This window comes from Suncus etruscus, chromosome 9, assembly GCF_024139225.1.
Source record: "Suncus etruscus isolate mSunEtr1 chromosome 9, mSunEtr1.pri.cur, whole genome shotgun sequence".
NCBI classification, from domain to species: Eukaryota; Metazoa; Chordata; class Mammalia; order Eulipotyphla; family Soricidae; genus Suncus; species Suncus etruscus.
In genome coordinates, this window is record NC_064856.1 from 52,634,611 (window position 1) to 52,658,073 (window position 23,463).

At 39.1% G+C, this 23,463-nt stretch overlaps 1 protein-coding gene across 1 annotated transcript; it reads right to left on the bottom strand.

Moving 5' to 3' along the window:
• Positions 1-20,813: 20,813 nt before the first annotated feature.
• LOC126018435 (olfactory receptor 52B4-like) lies at positions 20,814-21,764 on the bottom strand. The gene has a single exon (XM_049780574.1). It carries the CDS (start codon positions 21,762-21,764, stop codon positions 20,814-20,816), a length of 951 nt encoding a protein of 316 aa, XP_049636531.1.
• Between the last annotated feature and the right edge of the window lie 1,699 nt (positions 21,765-23,463).

The window sequence follows — 23,463 nt, forward strand, 5'->3', positions numbered from 1 at the left end:
AAGTTTCAATCATACAATGTATAACACCATTCACCAGTGCACATTTCCCACCCCAGTGTCCCCAGTTTGCATTCTGCCCCCCGACCCTGCCTGCCTATGTGGCAGATGTTTTTTATTTTATCTCCCTCTTTATCTTCCTTTTTCCCCAATATTTTTGCAAATATTTGTGGTCTGCAATATTGTTTGCAATATTGTTATTGAAGGGGTATCATGCATATCACTTTATCGCCTTTCAGCACCTGGTTCTGGTTCAGAGTGATCATTTCCAACTTTTATTATCATAGTGGTTCCTTTTCTGTCCTAACTGTATTCTTCAGCTCTTTGCTAGAAGCTTCTTTCCATGGGCCATTCCTACTTGCTCTCATCTCTACTGTTTCTGGATATTATTACCATTCTATCTCTTTTTTTGGTATATATCCCACAAATCAATATGGTCATTCGATGCCTATTCCTCTCCCTCTGACTCATTTCACTCAGCATGATACTCTCCATGTCTCTCCATGTTTCACAAAGAACTTTTTAAATTTTTTTCTAATATATTTTAAAAAATTATTTTTTTAAACAACCTGGTTACAAAATTATTCATAATACAGTCGAGTGTTATTTTTTTCACAATTGTAAAGTTGTTCATGATTGAGTTTCAGTCAGACAATGTTCAACGCCCTTTATCAGTTCACATTTCTTTTTTTAAATTAAAAAAATTTTTTTTATTAATATCTTTATTTAAACACCTTGATTACAAATATGATTGTAGTTGGGTTTCAGTCTTTTAATTTTATCACATTGAGTTCTCAGAGCCCTTGAAAAGCCAGTGGCCTTGCTCCTGAGGCCCAGGTGAGCAGATTCTCTGCAGATGTGTCTGTCTGCCTCTGCCACTGTCTGCCTCTGCCACGGGACCTCGAACAATGCTTTATGGGAGGAGAGTTCATGGGTGCAGCGAAGGCAGGTGTGGGATGGTCCAGCAGGATTGGCTTTGATTCTTCCTCTTTGGGGGAAGACTTCAGAGAGAGGCCAGGAGCTTACTCACAGGGACAGTAACCCACAATAGCCATGGGCTTAGTCTCAGAAGACTGGTGGGTCGATGCTTCTACATTTCCAGGCCATTGAGAGACAGCGGAAGGGCACAAAAGCATGAGGAGCTGATCAGGTGAGGTCTGGTTGTGGAACAGAGCTGGGTTTAGGGCTCAGTACCTTTCAACCTTATTCTAGCTGTGGCCTCATGACCTTGTTTTCTTTCTGTTGCTTCCTGACTCCCCTGTCCCATCCTACTGGTTGACCCCTGGTCTCATGCTGTGACCCCTGATTTTACTTGATTTTTACCTGTGATGCTTTGGACCATTCTGGGGAACCATAGGGACTCATATCACCCCTGATTGAGAAAAACTGAGATAGCCTGTCTGTAAATTAGGTTTGTGCAGTTGTGGGTGAAAGTCAGTTGAAATGCAATTCTCTCTAAAAAGAGTCTCATTCAAATTTGCAGGAGTTGGTGAAGCAGCTGTTGCTTCTTGCTGGTCTATAACAGTCTATCACCTGGACCATTTCACCAAGACTCTGACAACCTGGGCAGCATTGTCTTGGCACCCCACCTCAGGCAGCTTGACCACAGGGATGAGGAGGGCTTTGTACATGGAAGGTCCTTTCCCTGCTGCCATGTAGCTTTGGCTTCTCTCTCAAGGGGCCACATCTAGATGGTCTATGTTCGAAGATTTGAAGATTTGCAGTTTGAGAATTACAGTTTGAGGATTTCTGACAGGAGGCCTTATTTTCTCCAGTCACCCTTGATCTTACCTCAGGCCTAGGAAGAATTTCTCCTGCAGAGGGTCTTATATAGGATAAGGCACTTGCTTTGCATGTAGCCAACCAAGGCTTGATTCTTGGTACTACATATAGACTCCAGAGCACTGCCATGATCTTTGAGTAACTTACAAGCACTTCCTGGAAACACTCTACCCCATCTGCTCTTGATTCTTGAGGATCATTGAGTATCACCAGGTATGGTCCAAAACCCATAAGAAAAAATAAAGGAATTTCTCCTGGAGCAACTGATGTTTGGTTGAGGTTCAGATTTGGTTGAGGTCAGCTGCCAAAAGGCTTCAGGGTGTGGCCAGGCAGGTAAATGGGAGTGGGGTTGCAGGCTGGCAGAGGCAGGTTATTAGTGAGCCCCATTGTAACTGCAGAGGAATATGATCACAGCCCTGATGTCTGGGAGCCCGAGGTCCGTGTGCACCTCTACTGTTGTGCCTTAACAAAGGAATCAATGATCTGACTTAGTGCATGAATCACAGGTGTGTGTGTGTGTGTGTGTGAGAGAGAGAGATTTTTTTTTTTTTTTTGTGGTTTTTGGGTCACACCCGGCAGTGCTCAGGGGTTATTCCTGGCTCCAGGCTCAGAAACAGCTCCTGGCAGGCACGGGGGACCATATGGGACGCCGGGATTCGAACCAATGACCTCCTGCATGAAAGGTAAATGCCCTACCTCCATGCTATCTCTCCGGCCCCGAGAGAGAGATTTTTTGCAAAGGGATTGTGTGTGTGTGATGTTTGTGTGTGTGTGTGTGTGTGTGTGTGTGTGTGTGTGTGTATGTGTGTGTGAAGAGATTAGCAGTTTACGCAAACACTGGGAATAGTATTGGACCCATGTTGCCATTCTCACTCTACCATCTGGCAAGGCCTGAGCTAACAAGCTGGGGGCAAGGTAGAGCTCTTTATTTACCAGTATGAAAGAAATCAGAATCATCTGAGAGTTTTTCATATTTGTTAGAACCTTCTGAGAGATGTAAGTTTTCTTGTTTGTGGATTTGGTTCCTCTTAAAATTCATTATTATTATTACTTTTGGTTTTTGGGCTATACCCAGATATGCTCGAAAGCTTATTCCTGCCTCTAAGATCAGGGGTCTTAGAGGAGGCTCAGAGACCAAATGTGGGATTGAACTTGAGTCAGCTGTGTGGAAGGTAGCACCCTGCCTGCTGTAATATCTCTTCAGCTTTGTACATTTGGTTCTTTAGGCTATAATCTTACTTTCCTCCTAATGCCAACATCCCCTCAAGAATTCTAGGCTGCCTCCTCTGACTGAGGCCTAGGGGATAAAGTAGGCCTCTCTCTGGGCCCTCCACTAAGGGGCTGCAGAAACACATGCTTGCAGCAGAGTCTGTCCATAGCAAGGACATGAGATGTGGAGGACATCATTTGCTTTCTGAAAAAAAATCACACTTGGTTAGCCATGATCTTTGAATAACTTACAAGCACTTCCTGGAAACACTCTACCCCCACCCCATCTGCTCCTGATTCTCGAGTCTGGGGCTTATTCAGTCTGAAACCTGGAGATTTATTTTCTGAAAATATTCCCAGGGAGGAATTTAAATGGACTTCAGCCTCACTGTAAGGACTTTATCAGGTGTGTTTCATTAAATAAAACTTCAAGATACTGATCTGATCCTTGTTTCTCAACTTCAGAGACACATAGTTGCTTCTGAACCACTAACTGCCCATCACATTAAAAGCCTTTAAACTAACAGCTATTATGAATTTTTAAGAAGTTGTTGGCTGGGACAGTAGTCAGGAAGCTTCTGCCCAAGATGACAGAACAAGGTGAATTTTTTGATTCAGCAGCTCTTCTTCTGAATGTTGTGATTAACTAATTGATAATTACTAATTGATAACACCTTGAAGACTAGAACACTCTCTTAGAACACTAATATGAGCTCCTCATTATCCCCCTCTTTGATTTTGTTGTTTTGTTTTTTGTTTTTGGGCCACACCCAGTAACACTCAGGGGTTATTCCTGGCTATGCGCTCAGAAGTCGCTCCTGGCTTGGGGGACCATATGGGACCCCGGGGGATCGAACAGCACTCAGGGGTTACTCCTGGCTAACTGCTCAGAAATAGCTCCTGGCCTCAGGCACGGGGGACCATATGGGACGCCGGGATTTGAACCAACCACCTTAGGTCCTGGATTGGCTGCTTGCAAAGCAAACGCCGCTGTGCTATCTCTCCGGCCCCGATCTTTTTTTATATAAGTAAAAAATAACAGAACTCTGGTGTGCTTTTCTTAAATCACAGTGTTGCTCTGTATTTAACTTATTCATAATGGAATTTAATAATGAGCAACTTTAGAGTGAAGATTCCTTTGTTTAGGGCCCTTGTGGTGCTAAGACTCTAGTCCTAGAGCTTGATTTCACCTGGACAAGAAACTTTTGTCCTGGCTATTGCTACCCTCTCAGCATGGTCAAGTCCTGCTGCAATGTGGCAACACTGCTGTTGCTTTCTAAAGCTGCTTAACTTCAATAGGAAAATGGCCTATATTGGGGATAAATCACTCTTACTTCTATTGTAATCATTCATTTTTCCCAATATAGTCTTTGAATTTAATTAAGATACATGTTTTCTTTGTTGTTGTTGTTGTTCTTTTGGGTCACAGCTGGTGACTCTCAGGGGTTATGTGCTATGCTACCTTGCTATGCACTCAGAAATCGCTCCTGGCTTGGGGGGACGTTTGGGATGCCTGGGGATCGAACCTCGGTTCGTCCTAGGCTAGCACAGGCAAGGCAGATGCCTCACCACTTGCACCACCGCTCTGGCCCCTAAGATATGTTTTTAAGCCAATAATATTTCCGTAATATATTGCATGCAAATAGATCATTAAAAAGAATTTGCTAGTTTAAAATTTTGTGTTTTATTTTCAACTTATGAAAACAGTGGCATGTAATAATTCTCTTTGTACTTTTATAACTTTACTATTTTTTAGACTAAACTTATAAATTTGGGTTGATAGGAGAAAATTAATATAGCTTTACATTTTTTTACCTTTTAAATCTATAATGCTGAATTGTCACTCATTTAAGGTTTATTCATACAGAATTCCATGAACAGAGATCTATGTGCCAATTTGCTCACATCCAAGTCAACAGTGAGAATTAGGATTTCTTTTATTTTATTTGTTTACTTTTTATTTATAGTGCTGGGAATTGAATCTAGATCTCCTGCATGTGCTTTACCACTGAGATTTATCCCCAAACCTAACATGACTTTTACTCTTTTTTTTTTAATAGAAGGAAATTTATTCAGAAAGATGTGACAGGAAAGAAAGAGAAAGTCTAGAGAATATAGGCTTCTCCAGAGTGAAAGATGCAAACAAGCAAAGAAACAAAAGGCAAACAAGCAAAATACATGTTCAAGGGAGAATGCAGGCTTGAAGAGCAAGCCATGCCTTTTAATCATTATGGGAATAAGAATCGATTCAGTAGGGGACAGTGTCACATTTTAATTTATTTGAATTAGTTATTATTATCATCATCATTGATATTATTTTGTTTTGGGAAACAACTAGTGATGCTCAGGAGCTATTTCCAATCACTGCATGGGAGTCACTACCCTCAGTACTCACTGGATCCTGCAGTGCAGGGGATTCAACCTAGGAGCCCTCCTTCCCCATCCTTCTATTGCATGCAAAGTATTGGCTCAGCTTGGTTTAGTTTGAAGTCTGGGATTGCGAAAAGGAAAGTCCTTTCATATGCTCAGCTGGATAGCTGGATTCTCAAGACATTGTTATCTAGACTGATGGGTCACTGTATTGTAGAGAAGACGGAGCCTGAAGGTACTTTTTTTTTTTTATCACTGTCCTTTCCTGCTACTATACCTTGCCCAGGGCCCTTCATGTTAGGCTGGGTGCTAAATTTATGCCCTTTGGAGTCTGTGAAATAAAAAATAGCTCCAGGAAGAAGAGGAAAAGAGGCAGTTACTTTTACCAAACTTGGTAACAAGGCTTGTGGAAAGAAGCCTCAAATCTTTTGCTTTTACTTTCTTAAAATTGAATCCCTTGAGATAGAATTAAAAAGTTGCTCATTAGTTTCAGTTATACAATGTTGCAGCAACATTTCATCATCAGAGTTCATTTCTTGCCACCAATTTTCCCATTTTCCTTTCTGTTCTCTGCCCCTCCCCCATGATAGCCACTTCTCTCTCTCTCTCTCTCTCTCTCTCTCTCTCTCTCTCTCTCTCTCTTGTACTATGGGACAAACCTTATTTCTTCTGGGATTTCTAAATTTTCTTGAACCTTGCTTTTCTCTCAAATAAGAGGGCGTCTCCTAACCCTCAAGCTGTTTTGGTAACTGAAATACCTTTTTTAAGGAGGTTGGGGGAAGACTGAATTCCACCCCTCACAAGACACCAGTGAAACTCAAGGATAGGGCTTGGGAAACTTATTCTTTCAAGGGCCATTTCAACATTTATAACCTCATTTGTGAACCAGAAAATAAAGGCAGATGGGCTTGGGCAGCAAATGAGAAGCATTTGTGTTTGTTCTGTCATGTACCAGGGCCAGACTTAATCTCATATTTGGAATAGATTTTTTCTTTTATAATGGTGGAGGTGTTGACACTTTCACACATACAGGTGAATAGAACAAACAACAACACTTTATTCAGCTATATTATCATTCATATTCGAAGAATGATACAGGGGCCGGAGAGATAGCATGGAGGTAAGGTGTTTGCCTTTCATGTAGGAGGTCATCGGTTCGAATCCCGGTGTCCCATATGGTCCCCCGTGCCTGCCAGGAGCAATTTCTGAGCCTGGAGCCAGGAATAACCCTTGAGCACTGCCGGGTGTGACACAAAAACCACAAAAAAAAAAAAAAAAAAAAAAAAAAGAATGATACAGAACTTCATGGTTAGGTTTAGGGAATTCATAGCCTTGAAATGAATTTTGCAAAAAGTATTAAGGAGCTTATTTAAAAGGCAAAACAGAGACCCTGATTCAAAAGTCCAGAGTCACAGCAAAAATAGACTCAAATAGGATATGAAAAGCGATATGGAAAGCTCCAAAATACATTACACTCAAAATAACAAAATCCAAAGATAGAGACATAATACTAAAAGCAGCAAGATTTAAATTATCCACTTGGGTTCAATTTCCAGTATCCCATATAATTTCACAAAATAGTAACTCAATGATAAATTGATAAAGTAATCATTTTTCAAAACTATATATTTTTATAAGTATATCAATTAAAATTAATATAAATAATTATGTGCTAATACATTTTAAGATTTACATAAAATAGATAAATCTTACAAAATGTAAAATTTTGTAAAATTTGTAAAATAAAAAATTAAAACATTTAAAAAATATTTAATTTAATTTATTTATTTACTCTTTTTGCTTTTTGGGCCACACTCAGGGGTTACTCCTGGCTAGGGGTACCATATGGGGCGCCGGGGATTGAACCACGGCCCATCCTAGGTTAGCTGCATGCAAAGCAAATGCCTTACCACTTGTACCACTGCTCGGGCTCCTTAAAAGTATTTTAAATTTTATTTATGTACCTGTAAAATATATATTTAAAATAATTATCACATTGGTGACCTATAGTTAAAATATTTAAGGGGAGAATCTGAATATGTCTTTATCTTAAGAAAGGAAATATTAGCTTTATGTTTAAAAATAGGCTAGATACTTTTTAATAATAAAGAATTGTAACAAAAATATCTGTGGATGTAAAAATAAAAGCATTTGATCAGGTATATAACATTTGATACAGTGAAATGCTAATTTGTTATTGAGATTGTATAAAATCCCTTAACAAGTTAGGAGTAAACAAACCTTTTCTACTCTAGTAGAGGGCAACTTAAAGGCCATGAAAACATGCCATTCTCACAGCCAAGTTTTTAGGAGTTCATTTTGCCTTTTAAAGAAGTTCTTTTATATTTCTTGTAAGACTCATTTCAAGACTATGAATTCCCTAAACCATTGCCTGCCCCCGAAGCTCTGTATCGTTTCTTCATATATGAATGATAATATAGCTGGGTAAAGTATTTCTGTTTGTTTCCTTTTGGGACATACTTCACTGTGCTCAGATTTATTCCTGGTTCTGTGCTCAAGGATCATTTCTGGAAGATCAGGAGACTATAAGGGGTTAGGGGGATTGAGTCCAGGTTGGCTGAGTACAAGGCAACACCCTCCTGTATGTACCATCTAAAACAAAACTAGTTTTATTTTTAATTTTTTCCCCTTTTGGGCCATATCTGGCAGCATTCAGGGTTTTTTTCTGGCTCTGTGCTCAGAAATAGCTCCTGGGAGGCTCAGGAGACCATATAGGATGCCAAGAATCGAACCCAGGTCAATCCCCAGTTGGCTGCTTTCAGGCAAACGCCTTAGCGCTGTGCTATCTCTCTGGCCCCTGGATTAGGTTCTCAGATAGGAGGGACTTTTGTCTGTCTTTTGCAGTCTTGAATGAGTTGAGATTCCCTACTTGTTTACAATGTTAAGTGCAGCTAGAAAACCAGTGAAACTGTGTTCTTTGTTGTTTTCATTTTTGGGCCTAACCTGGCAGTAGTTAGGTTCTGTGGGGTTACTTCCAACAATGCAGTGGAAAATCAGACATGTCTGGGATCAAATCTGGAACTTGTATATACAAAGCATGTCCTCATCCCTTGATCTCTGATCTTTGTTTATGGTTTTCACCCAACGTGTATTCCAAATTTGTTGACAGAATAGAACATCTGGCTTTAGTCTATAGATGACTGGAATTTCTGTGAGCATTGACTGCAGAAACATTTTACTGAGTTGTCTGATAGAACTGGGAGGCACTTTCCACAGTGGATGGCCTACTCTTACCTCCTAGGTGTGGGAATGGAGGCAAACCAATATTTTGGGTGGGCAAAACTCCTTTGAGGATTTGAATCTGACAGATCAGCACCTTGGTAAGTGCCCTGGTCAGAGTGAACCCCTGACCTAGTTCTATACCTGAGCAATACTGGTGATTAGAATTATTAATCCAGCACTGCAAATATAAACTGCCTGCCCAAATCAGTCTGCTGGCTACTTGGAACTCTCCTACCTCTTTCTCTGTCGGTTAGATTTCCAGTGGCTAACCCTGAAATTCTCCTGAAATTTTAGTGGTACAAAATAAAAACTCTTACATCTTGCTGATAGTGCATATATATGTGCCACTGGGGCTCTCTTTCCCTCTGGAGGAATGGGAAGATCAGGGAAGACCTTTCAAAGGGAGGCTGTGCCAGCTTGGAGGAGGAGCAATGGGAGAAAATGGTATTCCTCTGACCTTTGTAATAAGTCAGTCTTAGTCTCTGAGTTGCAGAGAGGTGCTTCAGCCTCACCCTCATTTTCTGAATTCACTTTGTAAATCTTAGTGTCTTATTCTTTTTTTTTAATAAATTTTTATTGTAATAGAAGTGTATTACAAGTCTTTCACAGAATTATTTACGGTACATAGTGACAATGAATGAAGGGCATTCCCACCACCAGTATTATCCTCCCTCCACTCCTGATCCCAGCATGTCTCTCATAACTCCCTCCTTTACCCCCCAGAATACTAGTGTAACTGGTCTCCACTTTACAGCTTGTTGTAGATCAGCTATCTATTCTGTTGTCATTGACTTTGGGTTTGTTGTTCAAGTCTGATCATTTTTTATTTTCATTATATGTTCATATGACTGGTCCTGGTATCATTCCCCCTCCCCCCCAATTTATGAAGTGTCTTATTCTTTTTTTATTTTTTTATATATATTTTATTTAAACACCTTGATTACATACCTGATTGTGTTTGGGTTTCAGTCATGTAAAGAACACCACCCATCACCAGTGAAGTGTCTTATTCTTAAATATAAAATCAAGCTCTTGTGTTGGGAAGCAAAGCAGAAGCAACCTTTGTCACCATCTGGTGTTTGAAGCATAGAAAGGATTCACATGGCGTCTCAACAGCCAGTAATGTGAAGCTGTCTCCGAACGTGGGCAGTTTAACCTCAGAAACTGCTGCTGAGACAAAAAACTATTGTAGATCAAACTGAATGTAGCATTTTATATTCTGCCTTTCCCTAAACACTGTAAAAAGCTTAAAATAGTTCTGAATAAATAAATTCAGTCAATCAGGATTTTTCAGTCATTTAAGACTGTGGATTCACCCCACCCCCACATCCCATTTTTTAGTCTCTAGGCATCTGCACAATGCCAAGGCATTAAAGGAGAAAGTCATTTGTGGAATTTTGGAGTTTACCGAGCTCCTGATTGTCAGTATTGTGTTTGCTGACATCCATGGATGTCATACACTTGTTTATGTCATCCGCATCTTACTTGACACGCAAAAATCCTTATTTGAACTGTGAGGTTTCTCAGTCCTACTCAGTTTCAAGTTCTTCTGCTACCTTTGTCATGGGCTTAGCAAACTTGTATGAATTTATAAAAAGTGTGATCTTTTTTGGTGGCAAGATTTAATAGGGATTTGGTTATCTTCAAATATTTTGAAATGCACAGCACATTCACTATTTATAGGTACAGTATTGTACAGTAGAGTTCTAGGACTTATTCATCTTGAATAACTGAAATTTTATACCAGCTAATTATTTTTAATATGATACATGAACTCATTCATACAATCATGTGAAATGCTTTGCTATGTTTCTTGAGGTTTTTAAGTGTATGATTTTCACTTATTAGCATCAGGCCATTAATAGTTTACTGGTTATACAAAAACTATGCTTCTTCTTTTAAAAATTTTTAATTGGGGACAGGAGCGATGGCGCAGCTGTAGGGCATTTGCCTTGCACTTGGCTGACCTAGGACAGACCACAGTTTTTGATTCCCCAGTGTCCCATATGGTCCCCCAATTCAGGAGCGATTTTGGAGCACATAGCCAGTAGTAACCAACCCCTGAGCATCACCTGGTATGGCCCAAAAACCAAAAAAACAACCAAAAAACAAACACAAAAAACCAAAAAACCAAAAAAAACCCAAACTATTTTTATTGGGATCATTGTGAGTGAACAAGTATTTTGTAGTTGTATTTCAGGCATATAGTGACATTGAATTAGGGCCATTGCCATCACCAATGTTGACCTCCCCCCACCAGAGTTCCCAGCATGCATCCCATACCTCCACCCTTAGTCACCTAGTCTTTCAGTGCAACAGGCCCGTTTTGTGTTTAGATTGTTATAGTTTTGGCCTCTTGATTCTATTGTCATTGACTTTGGCTTGGGTATTTAGTTCTGGGCAATTTTTTCTACCCAAATGCACCTGAGATCACTTGTCCCCTAGTTCCCATCCACTTTATTTTTTCTCAATTTGTAGAAAGATGTAGAAATATAATGTAAAGCGAAGTGATTCATGCCTCAAGATTCTATGAAAAAGGTGGGAACCTAGAAGATATAAATAAAAGAAAAAAAAGGGAGTGGGTGTGGCAGCTATTATTTTTGTATAGGTGCAGTAAACATTGAGGAAATTAGAAAAAAATACCCTTGACCTAAGAAAACAATGTTTCTCTACCCATGAAGCATACTGTTATGAGACTAACTACAAGCTCAGGCTTGCTTATTGTCCAAACCCAAGGTCTTTCTTTATGATCCTAGGAACAGTTCTACTCAGTTGCAGTTGTCACAGTCAGACTTCTGTAATTAGAGATCTTGGTTTTTGCACATTTCCTAGGACAGAAAGTCTTTTGATTTCATCTTACCGTTAGGTGGCGAGACAGGGAAGCTTGTACTTAGAGCAAGTTGTTGTTTCCTTATTGTCAGCTTGTCATCTGAACCTACCCTGGAACAAATTGGTGCCAGAGTGGCATTAGGACCTCCCCCAGGGGAAGTTTGAATCTTGGTGCTGGTGCAGAAAACTGTGACAATTCCAAGGATGAGATCTGACATTCAGGGCTGGATGGTTGATGTCAGATCAATTGAGGCCTAAGTCAAGTCCCCATGACGGTGCCTCTTTATATCTATTAACTGAAAAAGTATGCACTGCATTTTTTTTTTTTTGGGCCACACCCGGTGACGCTCAGGGGTTACTCCTGGCTATGCGCTCAGAAGTCGCTCCTGCTTGGGGGACCATATGGGACGCCGGGGGATCGAACCGCGGTCCGTCCTAGGCTAGCGCAGGCAAGGCAGGCACCTTACCTCCAGCGCCACCGCCCGGCCCCTGCACTGCATTTTTGAGCAACTTTGAAACTGTCTGAAAAGAATTTAAAGAGCTGGACTTAAAAACTAAAAACCAACGAGCTCTGCTGGATGTGGATGTTAAAGAATTATAGACTGACTACACAGATACATTAGAAATGTTCTGATTTCCTTGCTTGTTCTTCCTTAACACCTGCAGAGATAAATTGTACACAGGCAGTATAGAGAGTAATTGCGTAGAGTAAAGAGGAAGAATTTGGAGTTAATCAGGAGATACATTTAGTAGGAAGCTCTTAGATTTACAGGAGTAACCAAGAAAACTACCACATAACATGCATCAGAAGACCATATCAGAACAAACTTTTATTTATCATATGTGGCTTTACCTTTGGGGTTTCAATTCTATTCTATTAATGTAAAGGTTTTCCCCCCTAATACCTGGTAGTGTTCAGGGATTATTTCTGGTTTTGGGGTCACACCTGGCAGTGCTCAGGGGTTATTCCTGGGTCTATGCTTAGAAATTGCTCCTGGCAGGCAGGCTCTTGGGACCATTTGGGATGCCGGGACACAAACCACTGTCCTTCTGCATGAAAGCCAAAGGCCCAACCTCCATGCTATCTCTTCGGCCCCTCAGGGCTTTTTTTTTTTTTTTTTTGGTTTTTGGGCCACACCCAGCGGTGCTCAGGGCTTACTCCTGGCTGTCTGCTCAGAAATAGCTCCTGGCAGGCACGGGGGACCATATGGGACACTGGGATTCGAACCAACCACCTTTGGTCCTGGATCGGCTGCTTGCAAGGCAAACACCGCTGTGCTATCTCTCCGGGCCCAGGGCTTATTTCTTACTATGCACTCAGGAATAATTTTTGGAAGGCTCAGAATACCATATGGGGTACCAGGGAACAAACCTGGGCAAGCTGTGTGCAAGGCATGCTTTCTACCCTCTGTATTATCATTATGTTCCCAAACATCTGTTTTTATTCTGCTACCATTCAACTTTTTTTTTTGATTAATATAGATGTATAGTGTTGTTTAAAATCAGGGAATGCAATGGTTCACATTTTTATTCTTTTTTTTTTTTTTTTTTTTTTTTTTTTTGGTTTTTGGGCCACACCCGGCAGTGCTCAGGGGTTACTCCTGGCTGTCTGCTCAGAAATAGCTCCTGGCAGGCACGGGGGACCATATGGGACACCGGGATTCGAACCAACCACCTTAGGTCCTGGATCGGCTGCTTGCAAGGCAAACGCCGCTGTGCTATCTCTCCGGGCCCCACATTTTTATTCTTAGAATTATTTTGACTATTTGCATAGATTTATGATTTCACATAAATTTTAGTAATGTTTATTTTATGCCCTTAAAGAATCTTATTGGGTTTAAAAATTACTTTAAAAATCACAGTTTGGGGCTGGAGAGATAGCACACCGGTAAGGCATTTGCTTTAGACACAGAAGGATGGTGGTTCAAATCCCAGCATCTCATATGGTCCCCTGAGCCTGCCAGGGGCGATTTATGAGCATTGAGCCAGGAGTAATCCTGAGCGCTGCTGGGTGTGACCCAACAATCAAACAAAAAATCACAGTTTATAAAGTTGTTCATAATATAGTTGTTTCTGGCATTCAATGTTCTAACACTATTCCCACCACCAGTGTAATATTTCTTTCACCGGGGCTAAAACAATAGCACAGTGGTAAGGCATTTGCCTCGTACGAAGCCAACATAGGATGTACCCTGTTTTGAATCCTAGTATCCCATATGGTCCCCAGAGCCTGCCAGGAGCGATTTCTGAGAGCAGAGCCAGGAGTAACCCCTGAGCACTGCTGGTGTGAACTCCACACCCCCCCAAAAAAAGAAAAACAAAATAAATTTATTTTGGGGACACCATTGTCCCCAGTTTCCCAATATTCCCAAATTTATTTTATATTCCTTGTTACAACTAAATGGTTAATGAAATTATTGAAAACTACTCCAGTAAAAGAAAATTTGTAAAAATTATTACACACTGGGGTAATTAAGTCATTGTCTGGGGGCTTATTAAGCTGTTTATTGCTAATTGAAATCCTGTTTGTTATTTTTGTTTATTGATATTATTTGACTTTTATGCTATTTTCCCATCTAATTAGATGTGCTCCTATTTGGTGTCAATATTGAAGATTTGGAGGTGCTGTGCAAATGCTACCATGTGCTCCAGAAACCACAGAATCTATAGAAATTGGCTATGAGGTAACATGGCAGTGACTGTGGGATGGGTGTGTCTGCTGGAGCTTTGGGAAGCAGGAGGAGTGATTGGGGAGGGGAAGCTACCTGCCCATACTAGAGAAGATCCCAGAGTTTCAGCCCTGGAAATGGTGTACCTGGAAATTTAGTTGGTCAGGTATCTCTGCAGAGATTAGTCTGAAACAGTGAATTGGCCCTCTAGCATGATGGCAGTTGTGGGGTATGGATGCAGTTCTCAGGCTTTGGCATGGTAGGGACTTGGCCTCATCATCTCTCAAGGGCACCCCAGAGTTTTCAGCCTGAAGTTGTGCTGCTGAAATTTTTTCAGCTTGGCCTGCATCTCTTAGGAGACTACTGGGTCTGTAGGTATTGGGATTTTGATGAGCATTGCATAAAATTTGTGTAATTCTTTATGCAGTACAATGATTTTACAATGTTAATTTTCTAACCCATGAACATGGAATATTCTCCCATTTTCTGTGTCCTTTTCTCTTTTGATTAAAAGTAGCTTTTAGGAAGTCTTTAGCCATTTCTGTTAAATTGAGCCCTAAGTATTTTCTTCTTTTGGACACAATTTTAAATGTTTTTTTTTTTTTTTTTTTTTTTTTAAACTTTATTTTTTAGGAGAGGTTGGTTGTGTGCTGGGATGACAGAGTATGGGAGCACTGGTGATGGGAGTTGACACTGGTGTTAGGTTTTGTGTTAAAATATTATATGCCTAAAACTCTACTATAATAACTTTGTAAGCTACAAAAATGTATCTTTATGTACTTTTGTGTAAATATTAAAATATAATGTATCATTATTATTATTATTATTATTATTTGGTTTTTGGGTCACACCCGGCATTGCTCAGGGGTTACTCCTGGCTGTCTGCTCAGAAATAGCTCCTGGCAGGCACGGGGGACCATATGGGACACCAGGATTCGAACCAACCACCTTAGGTCCTGGGTCGGCTGCTTGCAAGGCAAACACCGCTGTGCTATCTCTCCGGGCCCCTATTTATTTATTTATCTAGTTGTCTTGGGTAACACCCGGCAGCACTCAGGGTTACTCCTCGTTCTGCACTCCTGGCAGTCTCGGGGGACCATATGGGATGCTGGGAATCAAACCTGAGTCTGTCCAGATCAGCCGTGTACAAAGCAAATGCCCTTCTGCTGTGACATCACTCCGGCCCCAACAACTTATGATTTAAAAAAACTTTATTAAAAGAAAGTTTGTGAAAATGGTCTGCTAAAGTCTACTAAGCTGTTGAGTTGCTAGTACTGTTGTTGGTTTTATTTGTTGAGCTTATTTGGCTTATATGATAATTTCACATTTAATTTGGTATATTCTTATGGGGAAGACAATATGAAAATTATCCTGTGGCCAGTGACTTTGAGTATCTGTGTATCTGGGCAGATGAGCTCAGATAGTGACAACAGTGGTTTGTAGTTATGTCTGCTAAAACTTCTGGAAGTGTGTGTGTGCCCTTAAAGGGACAGATGATTTTTATGGCTGTCCAGGGTTCATAGGAGTCTGTGTAATACCAATTAAAATTCTCAAACACTGATACTGGAGATTTCTTTATCATCATATCCCCACTTGTTCTGTGTGGTAGTTTTTTAAATAGTAAAATTTTTTCTTGTTGTTCTTTTTGGGCCATATTTGGCTTTGCTGTTTCTGCATTCAGGGATTATGACAGTGCTCTGGATACCATATGTGATGTCAAGGAGTTGACCCCAAAGCAATACTTTAATCTCTGTACTATATCTCTGACCCCTAAAATTTTATCTTTTCTGAAATGTCCAACATATTAAATTAATTGAGACAAATATTGAGTAACAGTGGCATAGAGCTGAAGAGGGAAAAAGGAAAACTTGGAAGTAACCTTTAAGTATGAATAGAGTTTGTGTGGTCATGAAAATATTTTAGAGATAGTGATTATAGTTCTACAATACTGTAAATATAGAAAAAATCTGCACTTGAAAAGAGTAGATTTTATGGTATGTGAATCATATCTCTATCTCAAAAATAGGTAAATGGTCATCCTTAGAAAATAATTTTTCACATCACCTATTGGTTTTAAAAATACAGAAATATTTTCAATACTGGTTTACACATAAAACCCCACTTTGACAAATACCACAATAAAAAATTTAATCTAAGCTCTTTATAGATAGCACCTAAGTGTTCATTTATATTTATTTTTATATACAATGTAGACTTGATTGGTGGTGGAAAATATGCACTGGTGAAAGTTGATGTACATTGTATGACTGTAACTCAATCATGAGGAAAAAAACCAACTGTATTATGAACAATTTTGTAACTAAAGTATTTAAATTAAAAAATTTTTTTAAGTTTGAGCTTAAAAATTTAATAAAAGAAGTTTGGAATCATGAAATAGTGGTAGAGTCCATGCCCTGAATTTGACCTTTATTGCATGTTCTTTTAGAGCAGTGGACCTCACAATTTTTAAACAGGGGGCCAGTTCAACCTGTCACCCTGCCAGCCTGAGAGTTCACTGTACCTTAGACCATTGGAGGGCTGAACTATTGTAAAAACAAAAAACTATGAACAAATTCCTATGCACACTGCATATATCTTATTTTGAAGTAAAGAAACAACATGGGAACAAATACAATATATGGCTCGTGGGCCGTAGTTTGAGGACCACTGTTCTAGAGCATCATTAGATGTAGTCTTAGTGGCCCCTGAGAACCTTTTTGTATGGTTTTGAAAACACCCGAGGAGACTGCCCATTGGTCATAATCTCCATGGCCAGTGAGAACTATCAGTTCAAGCATCACTATTCCACGATGAACCAAACTCTACTGGAAGTGGCACCAAGCCTCTGGACATTGCCAGGTGTGGTTCCTGTTTAATAAGAAAGAAATAAAATCAAGCCTTAAGTGCCTAATGAATCACTATAAAGCCATAAGAAAACCACTTAAAAAGTTGATGAAAAAAACTATCATATAAAACCTTCAGTACAGCTCATATGTCTGGATTTAGCTTTTTAGTGTGTAGATTTACACAGATTAGAAATAAACCTTGGGGGCCAGAGAGATAGCACTGGGGTAGGGCATTTGTCTCGAATGCGTCTGACCTGGGAGGGACCTGGTTTGACTTTAGCATACCATATAGTCCCCCAGCCTGCCAGGGGCGATTTCTGAGTGCAGAGCCAGGAGTAACCCCTGAATGTCGCTGGGTGTGGCCTAAAAACAAACCAATCAATCAATCAAGTTAAAAAAAAGAAAAAAAAAGAAATGAACCTTGAATCAATCTTTCTTTTTATAAACATTAAATGAGCCTTTAAGCATGAACCTGTCATGATTATGCTATAGCTAAGAAAAATAAGGTACAGAATCTTATATGTAGCATTATTATATATAAATATAGAATTGTATAAATATTTGTAGAGAGAGATTACAAGAGAAATGAGAAAATATGAAAATATGCCTCATCTTTTTTTAAACAAATTTTATTTATTTTTCCACTGGTCTTGAGTATTATAAAATTTTAGGATTACAATTTCACACCTCTATATGTGTACAAGATATATTATATCCATCACCAACATTTAAAGGCCATAATAGAAAAATGATTCTATGAAGTTTGGAAAGATGACTCAAATAGTCTGAGTGCATGCCTTACACGCAGTCACCATAAGTTGGGTACCTCGCAATGCGTAGTCCCTCTACTACTGCTGGAATCAACCCTCTGGTGTATCAAAGCATGCATGTAAATATTATCCTTTCTATCATTCTTCTCATCCATCTTTTTTTCTTTGATACCAAGGTATCTTAGCCTGTGTTATTCTTGTTGTATTATGGCAATTCATTTGCTTCAGCTACTTACATTTCACATATGAATAAAACCACTCATAATTGTTTTATATCCTAATCTATTTCTCAATATAATAATCTCAGTTCCATTCACGTTTTCACAAAAATCAGTGTTATTTCCTTAATAGCTATTTCTCCCATTGAGGAAGAATCAACTGAACAATGCATAAGAATTGATAAGAGAAACTATCACAGAAATAAAAAACAAGATAGAAAAACATTTTTACAGAGAAGTAAGTTTTCTGACAAATCAATTGAGATGTATCATTACAAGACAAACCAGATAAATATGGAAAGATGTGGAGTTAATGGTCTGATGTGCTGGAATCTAGAGTTTCTGGTGTGAAAGGGAAGTATTACTATTAAAGTCAAGATTTTGAATGCTCTGGTGAAGAGAAAATTCAACAAAGAACAGTGTAGGGCAGAGAAATAGTACAAGGTTCAATCTCAGATACCCCAAAGTCCCCTGTGAATGGCCAGGAGTAATATCTTAGCACACAGAGTTTGGAGAAATTTCCATTCCTAACCATTATCCTAGCATATTTAACCCCAAAAGAAATCATAGTCTTTTTTCCCCACACAAATGATTAGAAGTGAGAGTTATGGATAATAGCAAGTCCAGCACAAATCTTGGATTAATATATGCAAAAACTGAACCAAAACAAGATTACTTTTCTAGTACATTTTGGTAATTATGTACATCAAAACTATTAGAGTCAATATTATGTGACTCAAATTTTAATCAGTAAAAATTTTAAAAATATAACTTTGCTAAGGAGGTAGAATGGAAAGAGGGAATAAAACTTGGATGATTGGTAAAAGAATATTGACACTGGGCTGGTTTTAGGTGAACTTTTTTTTTTGTGGTTTTTGGGTCACACCTGGCAGTGCTCAGGGTTTTTTCCTGGCTCCGTGCTCAGAAATTGCTCCTGGCATGCACGGGGGACCATATGGGATGCCGGGATTCGAACCGATGACCTTCTGCATGAAAGGTAATGCCTTACCTCCATGCTATCTCTCCGGCCCCTAGGTGAACTTTTAATGCCCAAACTCTGTGACTTAAATCTTTGTAAACTACAGTTTTAATTAAATAAATAAAACAATGAGAGTGCCGAATCCTAGCCACTAGACCACCAGGGATAAATAAGTGAAACAATAAATATAGTAATAGGGTTCAGGAAATAACTGGGACTTAAAAGTGCCTGCCTTGCAAATGTGAGACCACAGTTTTTTCTGTTGCTACCCTCAAAAACCAAGTGCAGTCACTGCAAATCTGCTATCTGGGATACTGAGTGTCACAACAGTGTGAAATCTCAGGAACACCATAGTCAGGTGTATATAAACATATCAACTGAGGTAACTCCCAGCAAGCACCTTAACTACAGATGTTTTGAAATTTCTAGAGAGAGAGCCTAACAGCCTTAAAACCAAGAATGAGTCATTCTATCCTAATTAATTTATTAAATAATTTTTATCATATCCCAGATATTTTATATATCCTTCTACGAGTCAATAAATTTTATTTTATTATTCTGAAAATATTGGATTTTGTTTATTTTCAGGTATTAATGTAGGTAAATTTATGCTGCAAAAATCTCTCTGATTGATCTATATCAAATTTTTGCTCAGTTTATGTTTCTTTGGGATGCTCTATGACTTGTGTGTGCATAATTTAAGGGTCAGTAAGATATGCAGTCATAATTGATATATAAAAATGTATTATAACCTCTTACCACCATTACTTTCTAAAACTGTAATTCAGTAAGGACTACTGTATTTGTTAGTTTTTTTCTTTTTTTGGGCCACACCCAGCGGTGCTCCGGGGTTACTCCTGGCTGTCTGCTCAGAAATAGCTCCTGGCAGGCACAGGGGACCATATGGGACACCTGGATTCAAACCAACCACCTTTGGTCCTGGATCGGCTGCTTGCAAGGCAAACGCCGCTGTGCTATCTCTCTGGGCCCAGGAAGGACTACTTTAAATTTTCCATCCTTCAATCCTTCCATCGTTCAAAATCCTTTTATGATTTTCTAACCCTAAACTTTTCCTTTTTTTTTTTTTTTCCCCCGGCCGCCCCCAACCACCCTAAACTTTTTCAAATGGAGTTTAAGTCATTCTGTAATGCATGTGTTCTGCCCTCAGGACAGAAACCATAAAATGCAAAGCCTACCTTCCACCATTTTTTCTTCTAAGTCTTGATATCCTCCCAAATCTGACTATATATATATGAACATTATAATGATGCTATATATAGGGCCCAATCACTAGGAATATAATCTAGCTAGAGTGAAGTATATACAAAGCAGTGTTACCTCAGATGTGATTTTTCCATAAATATCACAAGATGTCTCAGAATTATCACATAACATATCAGAGTTTAATAAACTAAGAGCAAAGCAGCTGAACATATGTCCACACCAGAACATTTTTTTTTTCCTTTGGGTCCCACCCAGCTGTGCTCAGGGATTACTCTTGGCTCTGCACTCCGAAGTCAATCCTGGCAGGCTCAGGGACCATATGGGATGTTGGGATTCAAACTGGGGTTCATCCTGTGTTGGTTGAGTGCAAGGCAAATGCCTTACTGCTGTGCTATCACTCTGGCCCCACCAGAATATTGTTGTTTACAATCTATTCCCAATTAATAGATAGATAAAAACATAACTGAGTTTAGAAAATGAACGCAAGATATTTCATGTTCCTAACAGAATGTAATTTCACTCAAATGTTGACAAATTAATTTCAAAAATCTCACTAATAGATTTTCTCCGAAGAAAATTTACTGAGCTATTTCCTAATGGTTGAGCTTGCCCTGCCCATATACCTTTCCATTATGCTGCAGTAAAGGAGCCAGAAATTTTGAAAGTTGTTTCTCTGACTAAGTCATTTCTGCTTTGGAAAAAAATATATGAGCAACCTGCTCTCGAATTTGCTTGGTCTTGATCCCATAAATAATAGGATTCACCATAGGTGGAACCAGAATAAAAACATTAGCCAACAAAATGTGGGCATGAGGTGGAATGTGACATCCAAATCTCTGAACAAGGCTTGTGAAGACTGCAGGACCATAAAAGAGTATAATGATGCAGACATGGGAACCACATGTGTTGAGAGCTTTATAGCCAGCAGTTTTAGAAGGCATTTTAAAGACAGCAAAGAGAATCAGTAAATAGGACACAAAAATTAACAATGGATCTAAGATCACAGTGACTATTATGATACAAAAGCCATACCAGATGTTCACTCGAATGTCATTACAGGCCAACCTGGCCAACCCAATGTGTTCACAAAAGGTGTGTGGAATATTATTATTTTGGCAGTAAGTCAACCTTTTCAATAGAAATATTAAAGGGAAAATTGTACCAAAACTCCTTGTAAAGATGATCACAGCAACTTTCCCAATCATTGAGTGTGTCAGAATTGTGGTGTATCTCAGTGGGTAGCAGATAGCAATATAGCGGTCAAAGGCCATCACCAGCAAGATCCCTGACTCAGAGATAAAAACGGAAGAGTAGAAAAATACCTGAGTAATGCAACAATTCAAGGAGATCTTCCCAGCATTGAACCAGAAGATGGCCAAAGCCTGAGGTACAATGCATGTAGAGAGGACAACATCTGCTCCTGCCAGCATACAGAGAAAGAGGTACATGGGCTGATGGAGGCTGCGTTTTGTGATGATAATGAATATGAGAAAATTGTTTCCAAATAAGGATATGACATAGGAAATGAAGAAAGGGATGGAAATCCACTTGTGTTTGTCTTCAAGCCCAGGGATGCCCAGTAAGTAGAAGACAGTGTGGCTAACACCGGTGTTGTTTAAGGTAGCCATACCTGGAAATGTTTTAGACCCTCCTTTTTATTCATAAAGATAGAGGAAAACACCAAGTTTTCTATAGTGTTCTTTGTGAAGACAGCAAGATCTTTAGGTATATTCCATACTCCCCATCTGTGAGAATGTTAATAATAAAACATATACAAAAGTAAATGGGATGTGTTCCATTTCTATGAAGAAGTGATTATGAATTTTCTTGAAGTATTTTAGGTAACTGTCTCAATGTTGAAACTTAATCATATATTTTCTATCTATAAATTTTCACTCAAAAACTGTTTTTAGCAGTAACTATTTTTTCAAATAGCATACAACAAATTGTGAATATCAATGGAGGAACCAGAATCTTAAAAATTCTAGAGGCTCGCAAATAAGAGAAAACCAAATTTTAAGTAGGTGATTTTGAAGAATGGAATTAAGTGTTAATTATTTGTACTTAAGGGTCACCGCAAAACAACTAGCTCAGTATAGTCTTTTGCCCAATAATGTTAACATTATTTCTGTCACTTCATGTTCCCTTCTTTGTACTTCTATTTACCAACCTGTATTTTATGGGACAAATTAATCTATCAGACTTACTGACAAAGGGAGCTCAGTCACTGATAATGGTGCTGGGACTCCTCTCTCTCTCTCTCTCTCTCTCTCTCTCTCTCTCTCTCTCTCTCTCTCTCTCTCTCTCTTTCACTTACTCATACACACAGACACACTAAATAGGATACTATGTGGAAAGGAAGTAGCCAGAGCTTGAGATGAAGAGAGATTACAGAAGTTGATGATTTCATAGTGATGGGGAAAGGGAGAAAGATGGGTGTTTTTCATTTGCCAGCCAGAGAAAGAAGTGAAGGATCTCATGGGTTGGGAACTCTTAGTTGTGACGATGTCTAGGCTAGGTTTATTCTCCAAGGGCCTTCACCCTCGCAAACACATCTTCACCCTTATTTTCCTCTCATGCTTTTCTGAGCTAGCCTGGAAGTCTCCTTAAATTCTCTCCCACTCTGTTTTGGAAAGCCTGACACAGATCCTGTCATTTCCAGTTTTCTTTGCATAATACTCCAAACATTTCTGTAGTCTGTCAGCATTTTTATTTTTGTTTCTAGCACTCAATTTAATTTTTTGCTCACCTATTATCTTTTCACTAGTATTTCTTATTTACTTTCACTCACCCCCAGTAAATCCTCCTTACCAGATATCTACCACCTGTGCTAAATTTTTGGCAATGTTATTTGTCATTTTTTGGTCCAACTATAACAGTAGTTTTCAGAGTCTACTTCTCTCTAGCCTGATGGGCAGACCTCAGACCACACATCTACTCATATTATATATCAGTCCACTATTTATCTTGATCCTAACACCATTCCATTCATAAATGGCTTACCAGTTTCAGATCTTGTCTTCAGGATAGACATGAGATTGGCCAAGTAATTCAGCTTGTTATATATGAAGCAGCTTGGTCATTTATCTCTGTGGGGTGTGCCCCTGAGAGAAGCAGTTGTCCCAGTGGTCCAAAGGACAAAGATTTCTCCATTATCCTCACCCTATTACCTTTCCCATCCTTCTAACTACTTTTTGAGCCTTTACTATTTTGTTTGTCTCTAGATACTTTCAAAATTAAAAAAAAAAAGTCTACCACCTATATTGCTTTGCTATAGACCTATTTTAGCCACTAAGAGTACAAATGTTTATATTTAATATATACTTG

Excerpts from the sequence above, each read along its gene's own strand:
- LOC126018435 (XM_049780574.1), bottom strand. The coding sequence starts at position 21,764 with ATGGCTACCTTAAACAACACCGGTGTTAGCCACACTGTCTTCTACTTA.